Source organism: Harpia harpyja, chromosome 19, assembly GCF_026419915.1.
Source record: "Harpia harpyja isolate bHarHar1 chromosome 19, bHarHar1 primary haplotype, whole genome shotgun sequence".
NCBI lineage: Eukaryota > Metazoa > Chordata > Aves > Accipitriformes > Accipitridae > Harpia > Harpia harpyja.
The window spans coordinates 11,550,873-11,575,161 of record NC_068958.1 but is presented as its reverse complement, the minus strand read 5'-3'; the positions used below and the strand labels follow the sequence as shown (position 1 = coordinate 11,575,161).

General features: G+C 38.8%; 1 protein-coding gene across 4 annotated transcripts in view; it reads left to right on the top strand.

Moving 5' to 3' along the window:
- Positions 1–24,289, top strand: part of PNPLA7 (patatin like phospholipase domain containing 7) — a 134,000-nt gene that overhangs the window by 12,795 nt on the left and 96,916 nt on the right. For all 4 annotated transcript variants that reach the window (XM_052814281.1, XM_052814282.1, XM_052814280.1 and 1 more), the window contains 8 exons: positions 5,170–5,298; positions 6,642–6,722; positions 7,310–7,454; positions 8,018–8,110; positions 12,665–12,765; positions 13,654–13,800; positions 18,574–18,651; positions 19,502–19,707. In XM_052814281.1, coding sequence (XP_052670241.1) covers positions 5,170–5,298; positions 6,642–6,722; positions 7,310–7,454; positions 8,018–8,110; positions 12,665–12,765; positions 13,654–13,800; positions 18,574–18,651; positions 19,502–19,707 — 980 coding nt within the window. The remainder of the gene's footprint in view (positions 1–5,169; positions 5,299–6,641; positions 6,723–7,309; positions 7,455–8,017; positions 8,111–12,664; positions 12,766–13,653; positions 13,801–18,573; positions 18,652–19,501; positions 19,708–24,289) is intronic.

Genomic DNA, 24,289 nt, shown 5'->3' with positions numbered 1-24,289 from the left:
TGCTTGGCTGTCTCCTTTCATTAAAAAGTACTATTATTCTATGTGTAAGTAGTTTTAATGATTCTGTTAAGTGTTCTTTGCCACTTTTAGATGCAAGCATATATCTATATATATGTATATATAATTTCCATAAAACCTATTGAAAGTGATAAACAATTTTTAAGCTTGGTCACGCTTTCTTATGTAGAAAGTAATGGCACGTGAATAATTTGGACTGTACAAGTCTAGTTCGTGCTGTCAAATCCATATTAATAGCAGATTTAGAGGTATCTTTGCCCTTGTTACTTCCACTAGTAAATTTCCTTAATGATAATATTCTAAAGAGCAGGACCATCGTATAGGAACAAGAATACTAGTCATGTTCTTTTCCTATATTCTTTTTGAATAAACAAGAAGAAATCCTTCTGGTATGACAATGGTTTGTGGTGGTTTGGGTTTTTTTGGTTTTTTGTTTTCTGTGGGTTTGTTTTTTTTTTTTAAAGGGTGGTTGCCATTCATTTTGTGGTGGGTTTTTTTTGTTGTGGTGGGGTTTTCTGGTTGTTTGGGGGGGGGGGGTTAATTCTCATTCTATCTTTTTTTTTTTTTTTCTCTTTCTCATTAGTTATACCACTGGTAAATCAGGAAATAAAAATTATTGAAAGTGTGTTGAAAAGAGTTATTGGCATGCAGAAGAGTATATAACCAAAAACCTTGCAAATTTTTTTTGCTTAAGTAACTTGTTCTCATTTATTTTTGCAACTCTATCTTTTCTCCGTTGTTTCCCAGCTTTGTGAACTGGTTGTTTCATTTCTGTTTTTCCTCTTCCTTATGCTCTTTGCTGACTTTAGGTATAGCAGTAGCATGACAATGGGCAAGGAGAGAGAAAGTAGCATTGACCAAAATAGAGGAGACTTCTCAGTGGCATTCCAAATTAGTGAATGAGTCTTAGAACTTCCTGCAGATACCATAACCTTAATTAAGTTTCACTGTACCACCAAACACATGGATCTGACATGAAGAAAGAATGTATTTAGAGAGGATTTGAGTTGTCTGAGCTGAATTTGTGATTCCCTTGACTGATTTTGTAACGCATGACGTCAGCCAGCCCCCCACTAGGTTGAGAGATGTGCAAGAAAATGGAGGTTGCTGCAAAAATTGGTGACGTCTTGTTGTTGGATCTAAAAGAAAGGTCACACAAGAGGTACTTTCTAATGTAATTTTCTAATTTTTAAAATTGAAAAGTCCCCTTAGATCTACTAAATACAAAGATACCAGCTGTGACATAAGAGACTTGTTCTGTATTTCACTTATTCTGAGAACAGCTAAATGCTGCTTTCTCAAAACTTCAAGGAGAAACTGGAAGCTTTTGAATCCAAGTAGATGCTAGCCCTTTCCTGGCATTTTGGAACAATTCTGTGTTGTAGTTAATCTGACTCTGAACTGATACTGCCTCAAATGTTAAAGAAGTCTCTGAACTGAACATTGTTGATGTCCATGCGAGTGTTTTCAGAAGCTGTTGCTGAGTGCTCACTCAACCCATATGTGCAGTCAGATCTTTTTCGTGACCAGTGAATTTTCATTCAGAGTTAAATGGGACAAATAGAGATGGCATTTGGTGCTGATTGCTAGAGCTTTGGGTTTTGCTCTTCTTTTGTCCTCCATGGGGAGATGGTATTTAGAAAACTGCGAGCAGGTGGCATAGTTGGAATGAAAAAGAAGAGACTGGGAGGAATATTAATCAATTGCCAGTGACCGAGGGGAGAAAAGTGAAAGTCTGAGGATTAAAAGAAGCTGAAAAAACACTTGGATAAAGGTGAGCCTGCAGGGCTCAAGTCTGTTTAAATGGCAGTGGACAAGATAGATGAGTTTATAAAGAAGCAATTGATTGCTGCAAGAACTTTGGGTTGCAGCAGTGTTGCTATAGTGTGGAGGATGGCAGGTAGGATTGGAGGAAGACAAAATCCAAGCAATGGGAATAGGGAGAATATGCCAGATTTTGGGGTACAAAAAGAAGTTACCACTCCAGGTGGGAGAATGTAAGGCACCTGTGTCTCTTGTATCAGATTTCTTAACCAAATTCATTTGGATCTGGCCACTAGCTGTCGTCTGGATCCAACTACGGCTTTAGCTGTGACATTTGCCACCTACAATATTTAATTACTCCGCAGCTCTTAAAACAAGTCAGAAGTAAATAGTTATCCATGTTGAGAACAAAAAGTTCTCTGTTGAAAAAGCCCTAGTTCATTACTGATTATAACTTAACTGTTTCTTGTGACCTCAGTGTGTGATTGTAAAATAGTATAATTTAAACATGGTATTCTCCGTGTGCTGCTGATTACATTATATTTGAGAGAGCTGACAATTACAGAAGCATTTCCTCTTCGTGTTCCTCTGACAGCTTTTAGCATGTTCCAAACCAGTTAGATGTGTTGGTTGACCCTTTCAAAAGCAGCCTGCTCTCATGCAGAGATTTTGAAAAGAAAAAATTATATGCTGAAAAACGGGAGGGGTGGGCTGTTCTTTGGAGAAAAAGGCTGCTGCATTATTATCCTAAAACTGCTTTTCTGAGAAACTGTCAGCATCAGTCTATCCTCAAACAAGCACTGTTCAGAAAAAAAAAAAAAAAATCACACTTTACTGGGTAGGATGTAGACCATAGAAACGTGATACACGGTGCTTATTTTGCTCTTTTGAATAACTGTTACGGAACACTATTAAACTTAATGCTTATCCTTTGTCCAATGACTAAAGATTTAATAGATTTCCTTAGTTTTTCACTATGTATTTGGTGTAGAGATGGGTACGAAATACAGTTGATGGCAAGTATAGCAATGTACATACTTAAAAGCAGACTATATACATGGGACCTGATGAGATGCATCCACAGGCAATCCTAAGCACAAATACAGGCTGGGTGGAGAATAGATTGAAAGCAGCCCTGCGGAGAGGGACTTGGGTTACTGGTGGATGAAAAACTGGACGTGAGCCGGAAATGTGCGTTTGCAGCCCAGAAAGACAACTGTATCCTGGGCTGCATCAAAAGCATGACCAGCAGGTCGAGGGAGAGGATTCTCCCCTTCTACTCCCCTCTTGTGAGACCCCACCTGTAGTACTGTGTTCAGCTCTGGGGCCCCCAACATAAGAAGGACATGGACCTGCTCAAGTGGGTCCAGAGGAAGGCCATGAAGACAATCGAGGGCTGGAGCACCTCTCCTATGAAGACAGGCTGAGAGAGTTGGGGTTGTTCAGCCTGGAGAAGAGAAGGCTCTGGGGAGACCTTATAGCAGCCTGCCAGTACCTAAAGGGGCCTACCGGAAAGCCAGAGAAGGACTTTTTACAAGGGCATGCAGTGATAGGACAAGGGGTAATGGCTTTAAACTGAAAGAGGTTAGATTTAGATGAGATGTAAGGAAGTTCTTTACTGTGAGGGTGGTGAGGTACTGGAACAGGCTGCCCAGAGAAGTTGTGGGTGCCACAGCCCTGGGAGTGTTCAGGGCCAGGTTGGATGGGGCTTTGAGCAACCTGGTCTAGTGAAAGGTGTCCCTGCCCATGGCAGGGGCGTTGGAAGTAGGTGATCTTTTAAGGTCCCTTCCGACCCAAACCATTCTATGATTCTGTGAATTCCAAATGACTTCTTTGTCTAAAGCCAGGCTTTAAACTGGCCTGTAAAAGAGGAATGTTGCATTTATTTTTGGGTACAGCAAAAGCACAGAAGTGTCATTTTTAAATTTATTTACTTAATTAAAAGAAACTCTGAAAAACTGAAGACACCTGGTAGCTTTGCATTGTAGGTCAAAGAGATGTTTAAAATTTCAAATCCCTCAGGAACTTGAAAATCAAAGCTATTAATATCATCACCAGATTTTATAAAAAGGTCAGCTGAAGTTGGTGTAATTAGGAAATTGGTTCCAATTAATTTAATTTAATTTTAGAATCTGCTTCATCGTGACTTCCAGACCAGCAAGGCAGACAGAGCTGTAGCTTTATTTTCCAGAGTGGTTATAGTTATGCAGAATGTATCTTGTCTGGTTTTGCTGTGTTGTTTAGGCAGAAATTCTTCTGCAGTGATTGTGTTTAGTTGTCTGATGCTCTGGAAGACTTGCAAGTTTTTTTGTTTGTAATCAGCATTTAGCATCTGTGTGTTTAGTGTTTGGAAAAATTTGCCTTCTGCTGCTCAGGAGGAATGAAAGCTTCAGAAGCTGTAAGGTGACTGTTAAAGTAGAAACTCCATTTCTTCCTTAGCTCCTGCTCCATACCATGAAAGAACTCCTTTTATCTTAGAAATATTGGATAAATCAGTATTTCATGTATTAGTAAATGAATCCATGACTTACAGGTATTCTTTGCAGTAGTTACTAATGGGGTACAGGGGTGTTGCTTGGAGTCTTTTATCCAAGTGTTTGGCAGTAGATTTTTGTTTAAATCTATTCTGATTCAAGGGGGAAAAGCCTAAACCAAAGGCTTGCCGTCCAGTGTAAAAAAATCTCTGTATTCTATCCACTTACAGTTTTATCTTTCATTGGTTTGTTAATTCTCCATCTGTTCTTCGAGCAACTCAGGTTGGTCGAGGCCCAGTTTATCTCAAGTAAAAAGAAGCTGTTTGGCTTTGTCATTTGGAATATTTCATATATATATGAATATACATGAAGATATGTATATATATCTTGAAACACAAGAAGTCTGCCTGGTTTTTGTCTTATTTCATTATGTATGTAATTACTATACAGTTTTGTTTGTATTTTTTGCTGAATATGTGAGTCTATGGTTGCTATTGCAGCAAATAGCTTGGTCATCAGTACAGATAATAAAATCAACAAAACCTCTTTTCTTTGCAGTTTTGAATAGCGGGAAGTTGAAATACTTCTGAAGCCTGGCTTTGTCTGTAATAAAACTGTAACAGAGTTGACAGACTAGCCAGTTCCCCTTAGCCTGATATAGCTTCTTATAGCTCTTGTTTCTCTACCTCTGTCTCTGTATAATGCTAGTGAAATTGCTGGTGTGAATTCACCTGGTCATGCTGCCCTCATTACACCACCTGTAGGTCATGGAGTGTAAGTTCAAGGCTTTTTTGTGGTCGGATGATGTCTGTCAAGCATATACAATATCAAAGTAGAAATCTGGGAAGGGATTGGGAAGAATTAGGTCAGATAATTGGTGGATTAACCTTGTGTCTCTGAAACTTTCTGTTAGGGTCACCCTGCTCCATATAAAACGGTTTCAGCCCGAGCAGCCATTCCATCCACTATATTGCGACTTCCAGCAAGTGCTTTTCAAGATGTCTTCCAGAAATATCCTGAAACTCTTGTTAGAGTGGTACAGGTAAGCTTTGTTGTTAAGTAGAATTGGGGGGTGGGGGAGAAATCACTCTAATTTCAAAGTTACAAGGAAGACATTTTGAAGTTCGGCAAGCTCATCATCCTTTTGCAGATATGAAACTGTTGAGTATAGCTTCTTTTCAAGATTTGGACTAGTTCTGCTATTACTCTTGCAGTTAGAGCCTTAGACTTAATCATCTCAGCATTAATCATGTACAGGAAGAAATAATTCACAGACACACACACAGGCACACACACACCTGATCTGCACTGTAAGCTTGTTGGTCCTGGTGGAGTAGAATATGCTGGCATGGGCTCTGCATCATGGTTATGCACCAACAAGGCTTCAAAATGGCTTAGAGTATGGAAAAGACTGTCACATATTCTGAAAAAGGGCTGATGTACCATCAGAAGCTGTTTGTTGAGGGGTGATGCTTTGTAAAATTCAAAAAATTCAGTCTGGCATGAATTTCCACTTCAGAAGTGATTGTCAGCATCTGAGGAAAGAGCTGTGCTTTGTATTCCTTCCCTTGCTTTGCAGGAGCTTAGACAGTTTTCAAGTGAGCACTGCAAATATGTCTTGTACATCCTGCAAGTGGATGTTAGTGCAGGGACTAGTGTATTAATGATTTCAGTTTGGAGAGTTTGCCAAGTGGTGCACTGTCCCACAGGTATAATAGTCAAATGGGTGCACGTGACCTGATGAGTCATTCTGGTCTGTCCTTTTGTTTTACTATCCCTTCTAAATCTTTTTGTCCTTGCAAACTGTTCTGGTATCTGGATGATTTATGAGTGACACATGAACCTCCTAGTACTGATGGTTGAGGAGAACAGCTCATTATACCAATTTAATGTGCTTCCTGAGAGCTGATTAAAAAAAAGAGAGGACGGCTTAACAGTGGGAATAAGCTGCCAGGGCAGAGGAAGGTCAGGTAGCAGTGATGTCTTATGTTAGTTTAGAGTGCTTGCAGAGCAGTAGCACAGGCTCTGTATGGGGAAAGCTGGAATAATTTTTTTTTTAATGAGGGGGGAAAAATGGAAGCAAATGCTTTTATTTCAAGGCATGTTTATTATTAATGTTTACAGAAAACAAAAAGCGCTATTTGGTGTTTGGGAGTAAGACTTTGGATTCTTACGCCATCAAATGATTGTGAAGTCTTTGGTAAATCACTTGAATTTATCTTTGCCTCAATTTATCAAGTGCTAAAAAGGAATTTCAGCTTAGGGTACAGCCTGTATTTATAAACTGCCTTCAGGTAGTCTGGAACATAACTGTATCTAAATGCAAGAACAAGTGTGGGAGAATGCTAAATCCATTCCTATTGCTTGTTGATTTCCTGTTTCTAGATCATCATGGTGAGGCTGCAGAGAGTGACATTCCTCGCTTTGCACAACTACCTTGGTCTGACTACTGAGCTCTTCAATTGTGTAAGTTTGGGGTACATTTTATCTGCTCTTCCTGTGCAGCCTGGCTGTGACTTGGCACAGAGAGTTTTTCCTTCTTTCAGGAGATCGTAAAGCAAGTGTTACATATTAATTTAATAACAACAGTATTTGAGAGGTAAGGTGCTTGTTATAACCAGCCCATAAAATCCAGCCTATGCTGATGCCTGGGGAATTGTGGGGGGAAGCTTAAATTTCAAAAATTTGAAGAAGTGCATCACTTCAGAGTGGTGTATGTGCACATACATCAGTATGTTTTAGCAGTCCTGACATTTGTTAATGATACTGAGTCACTTCTACCTATAACACTCCAAAGGATGTACCCTTGGTCGAAGAGGATCAGGTCAGGGAATACTTAAGCAAACTGGACATACATGAGTCCATGGGCCATGATGGGATGCACCTAGGAATGCTGAGGGAGCTGGCAGATATCATTGCAAGGCCACCTTTGATAATCTTTGATTGATCACCGCAAATGAGAGAAGCACCCCAGGGGTCAATACAAGGTCCAGTCCTGTTTAACATGTATGGGTGTGTGGTTTATGTTTGCCTTTTTACCTTGCTCCTTGCAGCAGAGCCAAGCCATCCCGCTCATCTCTGTGACGAGTGTAACATCTGGAGGAAGTTCGAGCAAAGCAGTAAAAAGACAAGTGTCTAACGTATCAGAGGAAGATCGTGGAGAAAAGTTCGAAAAAGCTGCGGAAGCACTGGAAATAGGTAATGTTTCTGGAAATATGTAGTAACTGTCCTTTGTGATGTTCTTATAATTGTGCTATCGATCAGAGGATTTTTATTTGATTAGAGTAGTTAGGGATTGTCTTAAATCAGTTTCAGGTTTGAAGTCTTTGGATAGTCCTTAGCTTTAACAGGAAATTATTACTGTGTTGTTAATGATATCGATGGGGGAGGGCGAAGGGGGGAAAAAAGTGGCTCCTCATGTTGACTTCATAGGAGCAGCTGTGAAAATTCTGCACTCTAGATACTAGCAGAAGAATTGCTGGATATGTGTAGGCTTTCAGGTTGAAGTGTCAGAATGGAAGCTAAATCTCGGAAAATAAATTGAGTTTAATTTTGCCTCTGAACCTGAAAAATTCTTTTTAATCAAATCAAAAGCAGGAAGCAGGTTTAAACAATGTTTAACATTGGTGTTTCAAAACCTTTAACACAGCCTTTAATAAGTTTTAACAGTGGATAGCGAGAGGTCCTTGCTGTCAATGAAATTTATTTTATTAGGGAGTACCTTGTGTATATTTGTATAACTTTTTGTTTCTGTATTTCAGATACGTTGAAGATTTTTGGTACAGAAAACTCTGAGCATGTTTTCAGGAGAAGCCTTTCTTCACCTCCCTATGCAGGGTCTGCAGAGACTTCTAGTAAGTAGTGCTCAGCAAAATTGTGGGAAATATGTAATGTACCTGTCATATGGGGGAAGACACGTACTCTTTGCGCATTGGGTTAGATAAGCTTCCTGTTTATGTTAGATAATCATCTTGCAGTAGTACTGCTTCCTAACTCATTTGTCAAAAATTTACTTTCTGAAGTAACAAATGGACTGTTACCTAAGAGAGCGTTCCCTTGCTGTCTTTATTAGCAATGGGGAACATGCAGTACTTTGGCTACCAAGAGACCTGCAAATGAAGAGTTTTATTAATTGATATAACTGAAACAAAGTGACTTACGATGATACGCTGTCATCTTTCACGTGAAAGATGACACATGATTCTTGCTTGGCTGATTGTCCCAAAGAGCATGTTACATGGCTTTGTTGCTTTTAGAGGAGTGTTTTTTGACTGGGTAATAAAAGTGATTTATCATTGAATGCTCTGATGAGACATTTATGGGGCTGAGCTGTTTTGATGCTGCACTATTCATTTCAGTGAACTTCAGTCATCTCCACTGTATACATCTTCCTCTGAGCCAGTTGTTAAGGTTAGCTTTATGTTCGAGGTAGAAACACTGGAACTTCTTGGGTGAATCACAGAAGGAAGGCATTTGTCTTCCCTTAGCTGAGTACCAAACTAACCATCTTGAGGTAGTTGTAAGGTCATGTTTAGATACTGTAGTCATTATAAAGATATTGTTAATAGAGAAGCCATATAAAGTTTAATTGGTGGAATAAAGGTATCCTGGATACATTAGAAGATACATGTATTGCTTATGTTGACTATTAAATGGCTTAGGAGATAAGAACATACTATGGGGGGTTAGAGAGTATGGAGACAAGGAGAAAGGAGGGAGACAGGCTGAGGGAGTCCTCAGCGTTGAGGGCTTTCCCCAAGATAAGGTTTCTAACACTTGTTGCTATCAAGTTAAGTTGGTGGTATGTAGAGAAGAGAAGAATGGGTAGTTACTTCATTTTTAACAAGAGAGCTGATTCACTTCCCTCTTCAATTTCTGCTGTGCAAATGTACAATGTCCCAGTTAAATTTTTTCATAATTTCCATGTTACTGTCCAGAGGGATGGATGTGACAGAGAAGTAGGATTTTGGCTAGTGATAAGTAGATCATCTTTCTGAACCAGGTGGACAAATTAAGGGAAAATACTGAACTGACCCATGCAAGACTTGGCTTTATTTTCGTATGCGTTAGGTTGTTCTGCACTATGCATTATAAAATGTACTAGCAGACTTAATTCAGTGGTGAATTAAGTAATGCTTACTCTGAACATAGCCATTTTTCCCCCAGGTAGATAAAACAGTTGAGTGAGGTCTGCCTATGCAGCCTTGTAACACCTCTTAAGGTAGAGTCCATGCATGTTCTTAGAAGCTTTTATGTGGAAGGATCCCTGCATACTTAACAGTGAATAAGTCCATTTGTCCTTCCTTTCTCCTTTTATGTGTCCTGAGAGTTATGTCAGGGTACACAGAGTTTAGCAGAGAGAGAAAATTAATTTTTACTGACAGAAGAAGCATATCTAATTGGGTAATTATGATTTGCCTCAGTTAACAGAGCTGATTTCTGTTCACTGCACTGAGGTTACAGTCACTGTTTAGCTTGCATGGAAAATATCTTGATGTTTGTAATGAGAAGATCAAGATCTTGCTTCAGATTCTATTCTACTACCTTACTGTGTGTTCAGACTCCATGGGGATATTGATTATGTTTATTATTGATTCAGAGAAAAGAGAACTGTCTGTTATTAGAGTCACACAGGTGCTATTATGTCAGCATCTCTTTGATATGCTTGGCTCATTAGAATTAACAAAAACTGCAAAAAATTACTTTGGGGAAAACATTTTTTCTTCAGTTGCTCCTGGGGTTGGGGTGTAATTTGTTCTTCTATTTTTTGTATAGCTATCTAACTTGAAAGGTAGCAGTTGTGGAGATGAGGAAATACGATCCTGCCAACTTAGGCTAGTCTACTTTTAAAGTATACTAACCCTTTTTGTGGAGAAAGATGTAATTAAGTCATGTGGAGTATCTGGGCTGGTGGATAGAAGAATTAGAAGAACAAAATAAAACAACAGGATCTTTTGTGTGTGATAACTTCAGTTTTATTGTTCCTAGAAGTGAGTGTTCCCAACTTAGAGTTATCTTTTATTGGTTTGTTTGTTGGGTTTTTTTTATCAAGAGTAAAGAGAAGCTGCTTTTCCTTCTTCAAAACTGGAGCCATGACCCTGCAGCATACATGCAGGAGCGCAGGACCACCTGCATTAGGAAAAGCAGGTAGTTCAGCGAGTGAGTACTTGGAAGGAAAGAGGCGGCTGAAATACTGCGAGGGGCTATGTCAGTTGCCATTGTTTTTGCAGTGACTTCCATATCAGCAGTGTGTGGGATACCAGCGAGCATGTGTTCATCAAACAGGATTGCATTCCACTCTTGAGTTTCCCACTGCCTTCTGTTCTTTTGACTCAACGGTTCTAGTTAAAGCTTGTTCTGCTGTATCCTTTCTAACTCCCATTTGAGCAACAAGACAGTTTAATTAATCACTGTGTGGGAAGCTTATACCTATGACTGAGATGAAGACTTCTACTTTGAATAGAAGTCTAGTAGACATAAGCTTTCATGCTTAGAATGCTGCCTCTTTTTTCTCTCTCTGATTTTTTTAATATGCAGAGCTATGTAGAGGATGCTTTTCATGCCTACATACCCATTATCAGATTATTTAGGTTTAACCTGAGAAGTGTGTGTTTAGATTTAAAACGCACTTAGTGTACTGGGGCTTAGTAATTATGCTGACACTGTGATTTGTGGGGCAGTATAATTGACAGGTAGTCGAATCAGCCCATATGGAGTTCCATGCTGCTATTTCTATTAGCCCAGCTTTTTTTTGTTTATAACTAATTTAGGGTCTTTAATGTTGCAGTGTGTATGAAATTCAGTTAGTAGTATCAACAGCTTTTTTTTTTTTTTTTTTTTTTTTGTCTTATGGTTTGTAAATTTTGCTGATGACACTCTTTGGGTCAACTTGTTGGGTTTCTTGTTTGGAGGCTGATCACTAAATGATGTTATGACCTCAGTGGCAGATGTGGATTTACTACATGCAAAGATTTGTTTGTATTTGTAGATAACATGGAAGAGAGTACTCTGAGGCAGATCTGATTCTTTGGGACAGTAGGATTCTCTCCTTGCGCTAGCTGGGGTGGACATAGGAGTCAAGCTCCTTCAGAAGTAAAATAATTGTATTTTTAAAATTAAATTTATAGATAGCCCTTCATGGAAGGGTAATATTTTCAGATGATCATATGTGACAAGGGTGTAAATATAGGGCAGCTCCATGTTTCCAAAAGCCAACTTTCCAAAGATCAGGGCAATCCTGGGCAAACTCAAGTGTGTATGTGTATAGAGGTGGAGGGAGATGGGGGAGGAATTCAGAATTAAAAATTTGAGCCCTTTCTGAGTTCATGAGGTAACAAAATTCAACAGTCAAGAAAGATAATTGCTTTTCCTAAGGGCCCATCCTATTTTTGAGCAGCAATTTGTATTTAAAAAACCAAAAGTTTAAGAACAATGTAGTAACAGGAGAAAGGCATAAGGGAGAAAATTTAAACTTTTCTGAATACAGTATATTTTTGAGATCTGTTAGGCATAGAAATATGATAGAAGTGATTATAGGTTTATTTGTTAAAGGAAATTGCAATCTCTGCATGATTCTTAAACTCATCTGTAAATCATTAGGCTGATATGTGGGTGTCCTAGTCAAGGTAATTAAATAGGAAGCGTTTCCCAGTTATGTTTTGTGTTATTGATTATCTCAGATAAGTTCCTGGAAGGTGGATGGGACAGCCAAGGAGCTAATATAATTAAGATGTATTAAAATTGGGAAGTAAGGAGTAGAAGTTGTCAGTGACTTCAAATTCGTGCATTAAATAAGTGAAACCTGTAAGGGAATTCCTTATGTATCTCTCAGCACATGATGTGCTTTGAAAATTTGGACAAGTTGTAGAAAAGGTCTGAAATTATTTTAGGCATTGGGGGAAAATGCTTTCTATGGAGAAACTTTCAAGAAGTTGCTGATCATAATATTCTCCCTATGAAAGCTCTTGCAATATATTGGGTACAAAAAAAGTTCTTTTGTTTGGTGGAGAAAAGCTTAATAGGAATCATTTCCTGAAAACAATGAGGAAAATCTGTTTGGTGGATTTGCCTCTTCCTGATAATCTTCAGATCCAAATGACTCTGTTTTGTTTACCCCAAAATAATTATTGTACTCTGTACAAGAGTGGATGTGGGAATTTTGGGATGTACTGCATACAGGAGCTCAACTGAGAAGATTTAAAGTTCCCATCAGATCTTCCAGGTCAAAAGGAACTAGGAAATAAAGAAGAATATGAGGATGCCACTTTCTATTTTATCCTCAGCTTCAGAAATGAAAAAAACAAAAAAACAAACAAGTAAAAAGTTGCCTGACTTCGTGTACTATCTGCTATTTCTGAGAAACTGTAATAAAGGAGTTGCTTAAAAGAAGATTTTTATATTGCTTGTAGATAATTCCAGCAGTGGAAAGTCAGACATGGACATGGCGTATGAAAGAGCCAGAGTGCACTTTGGCTCGGAGGACACTGCCAGCAGTCCTGTTGTGGGCAAGGTAGGTCTCCTCCTTTGGAGATTCCAGCATGTTTCTTGCATTGTACTTCCTTACATCATTATTCTTTGAGTAATTTAAATGTTTTCTCCCTTACTTTGAAACGCTGCCCTTGCAACTCTGTACAAGTATTTGGTCATCTTGTATTGGTGTGTTTTGACATACAGCTGTTTCAGTAGATTTTGGTGACTGTTTAGGCTTTTTAGTGCAGATCTTGAAACTTGGTGGAAATTCCCTTGGCAAGTAATGGGAAAGCACTGCTGCAACTTCTTGATTTTAGGTATTGCCTTCCTCTGACTGGTGAAAAGGATTATTTGGAAAGGTGAATTTGTCAGACCATGCTTTATTTGTGAGAATTACTTTGCAGCAAGGAATTAAAAACTTGTATCAGCACGTGAACTTCCTCCTGTAGGTTTTCAGTCATGATTTATAAATCTTTTTCTTTTTGTGGCCTGCTTTTTACGAATACTGACCTGCAATTTAAGAGCACAAAAATGCTCTTGAATTGTAAAACTGCAAACCAAAATCTGAAGAGAAACTGGCTCAGTGTGACCTTGACAGACGTTTTATTTTTTTCTTCCATCTTCATATATAGTGTTGATCAAGTTTTACTTCTATCAAGCTGGCAGCTGCCCAGTTTCTGAAAAGTCTCTTGTTCTTCCCTTTTGCAAGCTGTGATGAGTAACATTGTTTGACTTGAGTGTCAAGCTTTGCAGAAAAATACAAGGATAATGAAGTTAGCAAGCTGTTGCTTTTTTTGAAACCTAGCTTTTTTTTTGCAGGCCACCAGTTGTGGTGGATAAAGAACACAGATGATATGGCAAGTTTTTGCTAGGTAGGTGCCAATTATAACATTTAAACCAATACTTGTTGTGTATCTGTTCTTTGCAGTCGATATTGAAGAAGACTGTGACAGTGACAGAAACTCCTTCAGCAGTTTTCCATTATAGTGCTGTTCAAGATTCCTGTAATAGCAAACATATCGATGCCATTGTCGAAGCAGCAAAGAAAGACCTTTCAACCTTGATGAAACTTGATGTAAGTTATTGCAGGAAGAAATGGCTTTGTTTTTGCTTTTTATGTCATTCTGCCAGGCACTAAAAAGTAAATTGTCTCCCTAGTATACTGTAGACTAGCTGAATATGTTATTCTCTAGTCTGTTGAAGTTAGTAGCAGGACTGAAATAAATCTGAATTATTCTGCCATATGAAAAGACCATACTGAAATACACTGCATGAATCTTTTCTCACTGTGTACAGATTTATCCATGTGAGAAGTAAACGTGTAATTTCTGCCGCCTTGTAATTTCATGCTCTCACATACTGTGTGAAGAAGTTATGTAAAGGCGTTCAGGTGATTGTTGAATCTATTAATCCTGTTGGCATAGCATCCGAGTGCCTCGTTTGGTTTTTGGAGCTGAATCTCTGTATTTGGCCAATGGCTATGAGTACATCTCACAGCTGAGTGACTGTTCCATGTCCATTCAAAGTTAAATGCTTGGTGCCCTCACAGTTGTCATTATTGAGCTCAGCCCCTGCTTATCACCTTCATGTTGTAAAAAGGAATGAAAATGTTTGTTTTCATCATTCTTATGATTTCAGCTGCATTTCATTACAGAGGTATAGCTGTTCATGCAGCTAATCAGACAATTTGGGAAAATTGTACTAAATTGTCTAAATCAGTCACAGATGGCCAAGTTTTGTTACAGCATATATTTCAATAACTCAAGTCTGCTGATGCTGCCAGAGACCTGGGTGCAGCTGCTGCTGCTTCCGCCTTTGCTTTAAGAGCTCTCACCAAATGACACGTGCTAGAACTTAAAAAATTTTACTTTTGGATCTTAACATTCCCTGCTGACTTCCAAATTATTCCCCTTGCAACTTCAAAATCTTGGTCATGATCTTACAGCTACCAGTAGTGAGGCTCAAGATACATGTTCTACATTGTCACTGATTTGATGAAGGGATGCAGTACTGTCTGTTAGTCTTCAGGAGTCTTAACTGTCTTGTTACGTTAATTTTAATTTTTTTCAGGCATTTATATCCTCATGAAAGGCTACAGATTATTTTAGAAGAAATTCTTGTTACAGATACTTTCTTCCGTTCTGTTCAGCCTTCTGTTCTTGATAGAACTGGCCTCAGACGCCACGTGACAGAAGTTTGTATCCAATATACAACTGATGTCTTCCTTTTTAGACCTATAGGATCATGAGCAGAAGTTCCAAAATCACTGAAGCTACTGATTACAGTACTTTTTTTTTTTTTTTTTTTTTTTTTTTTTTTAATCTAGAATAAATTTCTCGGTAATTAACAAGTAAACAGATTAGCCTTAACTCTAATTGGAACAGTATCCTTAAAATGCAGCATCTAATAAGCAGTGTTTTTAACATGAAGATCTAAATAATAATGAAATAAGGTAGGCTTTTCAAACTTTGATATTATAGCAACTCAGTTTTTCACAAGCAAATAAGAATCTGATGGAATGTAGCCAAATGCTAGAAATCTCATTTAAAGGTCAATGTTAATTTTTTTCTATGCAGGATACCAGAAGTTAATTGTTCTACAAGCAATGGAAGAAAAATCTTATTGTGTTTAAAATATTTGTGTTCAATACTACTTACATAAGGGAAGAAAATGAATTCTGTAAGCTCTTCTCTTAAAAAAATTAGCTCAGATCTTTTATTTTTTAGCTGACTCGAGGCATTTTAAGTTGTCATTTTTCAGAACAGCCAATCAGTGTGAGTGAAATCAAGATGTTTTGATGATGGTGGTTAGGGTTTTTTTGGATGTTTGGTGGTTGTTTTTTTCCATGAGGCTGTAAGAGAGAGAGAGGAGGGGATAATTTACTATAGGAGAAAGGCAGTATTATTTCAAATGACCTTTAGGTATCTGACTTCAGAATTAAGTTTTTCTTTTTTTTGTTTTGTTTTAAATAACTTGAATTCCTTGGATCTCTGTCAGGAATGGTTTTCAATCTCATACAACTTGTACATGTTTTCAGCTTTATCTGCAGTTATGATATGAGAGTTAATGTTGCAGGGCATATCTTCTGCATGAGTTATAAGGGAATTGCCTTTGACAAAAAAAAATTATTTGTCCCAGTTAATTACTACTTTTTCTAATTGTTTATAAGTGGTTTGTGCTTTCACTACTGCATCATAAACCGCTGCTAATTTATTTATTATCTATTATAGTAACACAAAAAAGGAAACTTGCTGTGAAATGGATATTGTTGTGTTAGTGACTTCTTTTTCTAAAATCTGGTGGCTGGAGGAGGCTGGAGGGGATCAGTGCAAACTTATTTAGCTCAAATCCTGTAACTACGCAATGCTGAATTTGGGTTTGCTGGTCTTGCCCATTCAAGAGAGAAGGTACTAGACAGGATAGATCTTGTCTGTGATCTTGTTTGTTAACTCCTTTATTGCTTAATCAGAGTAGTAATAGCACAGAAAAGTAGGATTTCAAGGACTGCTTGGAGGTCATTCAGTCTCTTTTCATGGCCAAGGCAGAATCAAATATTGCTAAGTCATTTCTGGCAGGTTTTTGACTAAGCTGTTCTTAAAGATCTCCAATGATGAGGACTTCACAGCTTTGTGTGCAATCTATTCCGATACTTAAGTAGCCTTAGACATGAAGAAAATCTTTGCAGCCATTTTTGTTAGAACTAATGCAGCCAGAAAAAGCTGTTGATAAGTAGAGCTCATTAGGAAACTCGTATCCCCTTACTATGAGATACTTTCATAGTTAAAACTTCGCCTTTAAGAACAGGTAATACAACCATAAATGTACAAATATAGAAAAAACATAATAGAAATTAGTTGAGTTGATATTGCTGAACTGAAATATTTTGACAGGTGCTTGTCAGGTTCTTTGGATTGGATATGTTCCCGTGAAACAGACTGGTTTCAATAAAACTAATTTTTGATGAAAATCTGTTCTTTTTATCAGCTGTAGGTGTAAAGAATAATTCTGATTGTTTCACTTGCTCTATTTTTTCAACCAAAAATGAAAAGAGAAAAACTTGGCATAAGAATTACAATGGTAAAATGTTTACATCTCTGCTATATTGTTTTCCTGCTGCAATAAGGTTAATGACTGTGAGCAGATTCTACTATGCTCCTTGCACTGAATTGTCTCTTACTGTGCATGCAGCTCTCTTGCTTTTAGTGGTTCTACCTCTGTGGCAAAGTACTGGACTGTCGTGGTTTAACCCCAGCCAGCAACTAAGCACGAGGCAGCAGCTCACTCACTTCCCCCCCACCCAGTGGGATGGGGGAGAGAATTGGGGAGAAAAACTAAAACTCATGGGTTGAGATAAGAACAGTTTGTTTAATAGAACAGAAAGGAAGAAAAGAATAATGATAATAACAACAATAAAATGACAATAATAATAAAAGGATTGGAATATACAAAACAAGTGATACACAATGCAGTTGCTCACCACTCACTGACTGATGCCCAGTTAGTTCCCGAGCAGCGGTCTGTGCCCCAGGCCAAGTCCACCCAGTTTATATACTGGGCATGATGTCACATGGTATGGAATATCCCTTTGGCCAGTTTGGGTCAGCTGTCCTGGATGTGTCCCCTCCCAACGTCTTGTGCCCCTCCAGCCTTCTTGCTGGCTGGGCATGAGAAGCTGAAAAATCCTTGACTTGGTATAAACACTACTTAGCAACAACTGAAAACATCAGTGTGTTATCAACATTCTTTTCTACTGAATCCAAAACATAACAGTATACCAGCTACTAGAAAGAAAATTAACTCTATCTAAGCCAAACCCAGGACATGGACACAGTAGTGTCTGGCTTTGCCTTGCAAGGGTTAAGCTGCAAGACACCAGGACTGCACTGTCATTCTTTAGCATAATGCAAGAATCATGTAACTGAGCCTGGGTTTTTGCCTCTACCCATTTGGATCATGATAATAAAATGTTGAGCTTCTGAAGATTTGCTGGTTTGCGTGAAAGTTTTGCCGAAGCAAAGGTGGCCTGAAGCATTAGGGTTTGATGCTGACTGCACGTGGGACATCAAACTGTATGGGCAGTTCTTGGAAAGAAAATTCTCTCCATGCCTTTTGGTTGTCTGTGCTATGTACTCAGGATTATGGTGGTGACCGGCTTTGGAGCTGGAAAGGAATCTTTTGATCTGCTGATGCATTTAACCAGATCAGCTCCTTGCCATTGTAAGGGTTTGGGGTTGAGTCCAAACCAAGGGCAGGCTTTTGGAAAGACCCTCCCTCCCATGTGCTCGTCAGTCGGGAGAGACATTCCCACTCTCCTGTGCAATCCATGTGTGCATGCACGCAAGAATTCATTGCTTTGGGGAAGCTTTTGATCTACAGTGTGTATGAAATTCTGCTATGCATGCACAGCACAGCTGTGCTGTGTGACCAGGGAAGGGCTGTAATAAAGCAAGTGTTAGATCATCTTGTCCAGTTCCTCCATGATGTAGACAGTCTCCTCTAGTTTCACCTTCCTTTGAAAATAACTTCATATTTCATGATTTTCAAGCCAGCTGATATAGGTCACTTTTCATTATAGACCCTTAAAAGAGTCTGGGGGCAAAATTGACAAGTATAAAATCCTTAAGAATCTAAATCTGATCAATTGAAATTAATTAAACCTTTTTTTTTCTTCTGGAAGAAATCTGTTGGGTACAGAAATATAAAAATCATGCACCATATTTTAAAGAGATTCAAGTACTTAACATCATCTTTAGTAATTATTATTTTTATTTGGATGCTTCCTCACATTCCTGGATCTTTACATGTGCACAGACAAGTAAATTGTACCCCCCACCCCTTTTGTCTCCAGGATCCTTCGTTGTTGAATGGCAAAGTGACACTGCATCAGGTTACTGCTGGGACTGTGCTGTCAAGGCAAGGAGATCAGGTGAGTGGGCATCATCTGAGAGTAGAGAGAACATAAGTCTGGCTCAGTCTTTGCCCCCCACCATAAGGTATTTATACACATTGATGATAAATAAAAAATCCCCACCTGACCCCTCCCAAGTCTTCTCTTCTCAAGGTGAAATAATCCCAGCTCTGAGCCTTTCTACACCCATGGAGTAGCAGTGTAGCCAGAGCAGAAATATGGTATCTGTCTGTTTTCAGCTCTCATGTACCTTCATGAGAAGGTATGGAGTATCATACCTCCATCCTTCCTGAGGAGGTACGGAGACGGGGTAGCCTTTTTTCATGCCCTGCGCTGCAGGCTTTCGGTGATGTCACTCAGTTGCAGTGGAGTATTTTTTTTCTGCCCATAAAATAGAAATCCAGTGTTACTTGTTTATAGCAAAGTATATTTAGGATATAACGAGATTCATTTATAATAATACTGTGTAAATAGACAAGCTTATGCAAAGCAGATGAGGGGCAGCTCCAATAACAGTGCTGCTGTATTCTGCTCTGCTGAACTGCAATGTCCCTCATCATGCTGCTATGATTACCCCATTATCTCCATTTGCAATTCTGTTTTTATTTCTTGAGATCTTATAGATGCAGCCTTTATTTTTCATAACCATACAAAGAGAAACACATTTTTCAATATTGTGGCTGCTTAGTTTTAAATATTCATAGCCTGCTTTTAATAATTCACTATTGTGTCTTATTTTATCGCCTAATTGTTCAAAAACTATAGGGAGGTTTCTGGAAGACAGATTGGTCATGATAGTACTGTCACTATGATAATTGCTTTTAAAATCTTTGGGGATTTTATTGAGCTCTTTCTCCATTTTCTCCAGGATGTTAATGTTTGCTTTGTGGTCTCGGGGATGCTTCACGTGTACCAACGGAAGATAGACTCAGAGGAGGACACTTGTCTGTTCATTACCCATCCAGGAGAACTCGTAGGTCAGCTTGCTGTCCTGACTGGGGAGCCACTGATTTTCACCATCAAGGCCAATCGAGACTGCAGCTTCCTGTCTATTTCCAAGTCTCATTTCTATGAGTGAGTTCTGCCATGAAAACTTATATTGATTTTTTTTTTTTTTTTAATTTTTTATGGGCCTTTTGAACAAATGTGAGTGGTGGATGTATGTGTGGCATAGTACTGCTACAATACATCCCGCAGCAAACCATATAGCTTATGTGAGGGTTTTGAGCACCCAGATGAGCTCTGACCCATCTAGCAGATGGCTTTATCTCCAGCAAGAGGTAATGCAGGGGATATAGTAATATTAAATGGTGATACCTCCTTTGTTCCAGGTTTATAGAGCACTTAACCCAATGGGGTGTGATTTATGACCCAAGACTCATAATTCATAATCCAAATAAAAAAGTCTGGCCAGAGCCTGTGCTTTGCTGAGTGTTTCTTTGCCAGGCCCTTTCTCTTAGATTCATTATTCCTTTTTGCTGGAGAACCACCCCAGTTCTGTTTCCAAATACAGCCCAGGCTGTTGGGTGTGTTATGAATGATTAGTCTTGGTGTAACTGTAGGTTTTTCAATGCTCACTAATAGAATAGGTCAAACAATAATGTCCCTGTGCAAGACAGGTTCCTTCCTGGACATTGGAAGTAATACATGACTTGTGACTTTAAAGCTTAAAGGGGGATATAGGTATTTCTTAAATAAAAGCCCAATATGATGACTGTGGTCAGCTTCATTGTCCAGTATTAATGATTAATGCCCTTGATTTATTCCATGATCCTATTGTTAAGACTTACCATTAGTTCACACACATAATTTGTGCCAAATACCTCTATTTCCTTTTCTAAACTTTTTCAACTTCTGCATGCATGTGCCATCAGTCCTGTGTTATGTGTAGGACTCTTTGATGTTGTGTTTTCTAGGCCACTATTATGTTGTATATTTCTGCCTACTTCTTACTTCCTAAGTAATTCGAATTGTTTGTATTCCTAATGAACTCTACCACAGAATCTTATTCTGTGATTTTTGTTTTTTCACCTCAGGCAAAAGGCTGTATGCTATAAAACTGAACACGCTGTTCTCAGCAGTGTACTTGGTTGATTAGCTGTGTTTTTCCAAGTCTGTGCGGTGGATGTCAACTCTTTGACCTAGTTTCTGATAGATGCTCCCCATGTGCCATTCCATGCGGTATCAGATCTATTTCTTCTAAGCTCCTGCTTTTTCCTTCTTTCTTCTTCTACTGTTGTTTTCCTACTTGTTTCTGACTTTAAATTTCATTATGTCATCTCAGCCAACTAGGCAGATTCCACCTTTTTCTCCTCTTTTTTTGGTTTTGATACTCAGTCCTGGATTAACTCTCTCATTTGCTTGAACTCATTTTCCTGAGTTTTCTCTCAAGAATCAAGTTGTCTCTTGTTTATTCCAACTTACCTTTTTGCTTCCATTAACCCCTTACCAGTCAGTGATCTCAAATCCATCAGTGTAGCAGCTCTATATAATTTTTGGGATGTTTCCAAATCTTTCTTTTTCTCCTTTAAAAAGTCTATTGCCATTTCTCTGCATTTTGAGCTCTGTGATCTTCCAGCATTCCATCTTCACAATTTCTCCTGAAACCCAAGCTTTATATCAATTCTAACTCCTGCTCCCATATTTAAAAGTGTCATTGTAAAAAGTCTTTGAAAAGCATGAGGTTTCTTCAAGTTTGTTCATTTTTGCTTTGAACTCTGAGAAAGAAAAACTTGTTGGTAAAATTAGAAGTAAGTTTTATTTTCCACTTTTTGTGCCAAATTCGGTGCTCATAGTCCTACAATGTTAGGTTTTCTCCTTTGCTCAGAATCTCACAGGAATGATTTTTTTTTTTTTTTTAATCTTAATTACTGACCAGAAGAAATTTGACAAGAACCTTCATTATTCTCCAAAATTCCTTTCTTCTTTTCTTGTCAAATATATTACTCTTTTTCTTTGAGCTGCCCTGGGACATTGTATGTGGGGTTTTTTTTCAATAATTAATGAGAGGGCGAAGCAGAAAGAACATGGTCAATAGTTGCCATTAGGCAGAGAGCACAGTAATGGAAGTAGCCCAGGGTTTAGAATTGCATGTTGGATGTTGGACAACAGATTAAATCCTTTTCACTGAAACTTTGGGGCAGGAGCCTTTTATGTGGTACTAACATGACTAAATAACTATCTGTAAATGTAGAGTTTTAAGTATAGGGGTGACACAAGCTAATTATATAGTATATACCTTAAATGCTTTGCTATTTTGCTGAACTGATGTACTAAGTGTGCAGTGCCTACGCTGCAACTGTTGGTGTCTCCTGACGAACAGTGTAATCAAGTTGTCACCAGACTCTCTTGAGGGAATATGTTCAGGTTCTGCAGTACTAGGGACTCTCTCACATTTTCTGCTTCAGTAAATTTCACAGTTTGGAGTCTTAATCATGGGCGCCTGCCAGAGAAGCAGGAATGCTTTGATTTTTATTTGGTATTGCCAGCCAAACTGAATATCAAATTGCATCCACATCCACAAGAATATCTGCCTAAGTCCCAAGCTTTCACAGACACTAGTTTAGCCCTATCATCACTATATTTGGTGAGCTTTCTAATAAAGAATCCTCAGGATACCTTCAGAAACAGGTTTCTGTAGTACAGAGGTTTGGTTTTTAATTTTTCCAGTGCCAGGCATGTGCCAAGCAGAAGAGCAAAGATGAAAATGCCCAAGTAAGAGGAAGGAAACCTGGCTGATAATGGGGGGGGGGTGAATCCGCTTTCCTTTTCTTGTGCACAAGGGTGGGCTTTTACCTTCCATGCTAATACTCTTGTAGAAGCTGTATAGCACTCAGTGAAATAACAGAGCGCTTCAGATAGAAATAAAAGCAGCCTGTTAGTAGTTTACGTTTTGAATGCAATAAGTATTAAGATACATATCTTGAGGGAGGAAGAGGAATAAATGGCTTTTATTGATTACAGCAGACCTCCTGTGTGGGAGGAGACTCTGAGGGCTCAATAAGCAAGTAGAGTAAAAACAATTAGCTAAACCATTCAGGAGTTTTCAGGGGGTTTATTTAACTTTTAGATCAGCTGAGAAGGGGGATAGGGCTGGGTGTTTTGCATGTGTTGAAGGATTAGCCTTGTCTGTTTATTAGTGCTTATCCTGGGGTGCCTCTTCCAGCTCTTTGTCCTTTGCTCCAAGTTACGTTAGTGTGATAGAGTTTCCGTAAGATAACATGTTGTTTTCATGTGCAATAATAGCTTATCAAAACCAAGGCAGTCTATAGGTATCTTGGGTAGGAGATGGTGGGGGGCACAGAAACCTCAGGGCAAGAGAAGAGGGGCAGGAGAGGAAAGCTGTCCTGTTTTTTCATAATCCTGTTTTGATGGCTGGATTTTAAACCATGCTAAATGTAAGAGTTGGTGTTCAGTTTAATTTGCCTAGTAGCACATATGAGTGCAGGGATACGAGTGTGATGGGTTCAATATGGAATAGGAACATACGTCTATGAATCTCTTCCATTTCAATTTCAGGGATTTTGGCTGAAGAAATTACAAGCTTCGTTATTGTGAAAAGTAGTAATTGGAGGCATTGAGTAAGGAGAGTAGATAAACATGCAAGCTCCCTGCAGTGCCCTGTGTGCTGCACTTGACCTGTAGTCACTGTCAGCTCTGGGTCTCTTGCTGCAGCTATAGGGCTAATGAATGAGAGATCTGGTGTTTTGGAAACTTTAGGGCAGTTTCTGTGCTACATCCAGGCAGTAAAGAGCTGCTGGTGAGTCTGCTTTTGCCATCACATTCCAGGATTATGGAATTCTACTGGGGCTTTCTCTGATTTCTGCCAGGCTACGGTGGTCCATGTGGAACCGTACTTCAGTTAGGGAACAAAGACTGACAACGCTCCTTCCATGCCTTTCTCTCCTCCTCTCTATTTTTTAGGGTGTGAGGTTAGATACAAAGGTCACATGATTTGTGCTTAGTGAGAGTTCCCACATACACAGGGTCTCCTAAGTAGATTTTCTTATGGCAGCCTGGTATCTTCATTGTAAAGGGAACATTGATGCAGAAAACATACCAAGTATTTATCATTCTCTTTTCTTTGTTTCTGTCCATGTGTGGCTTTAATGTAGCTCCCTCATCTCTATCTGCATGCACTTCACATACCAGGTCTGCATGCACTTACCTACTTCTTTATGAATTGTGCTGTCTCTTGTGAAATAACTATTTCTTAGTAGTCTGCCATCAATTGCTCTTGATGCTGCACAGGAACAGAAGAGATAAGATGTCCTAACAGGTACACCATCTAGAGATGTGCTTGATCAGTTCACTCGGGTGGAGTAGGGCTTCAGTAAGAATTTGAGTGCTTACTCCAGTAAGTGACAGGATACAGTGAATTTTAGTCTAAAAAGAATGAAAAATAAGACATTCATGAGCAGTTATCAGGTGTGTGAGAGCGATTTCACTCAGGCCTCGCAGTCAGTGTCGAGTTTGCAGTTATCCCTGGCTAGAACATCCTCAAAGCTTTTCAGTTTGAGAAAAGTATTGAATTACATGGTATCTTTATTACTAGAGACTTTTAAGCACCACTCAAGATTCAGTGTGAAGATCAGCTTTATTAGAAGATGTTTCACTTCTTTGTGGCCTTTGCAACAGGGAAAAGGGAACATTTGAA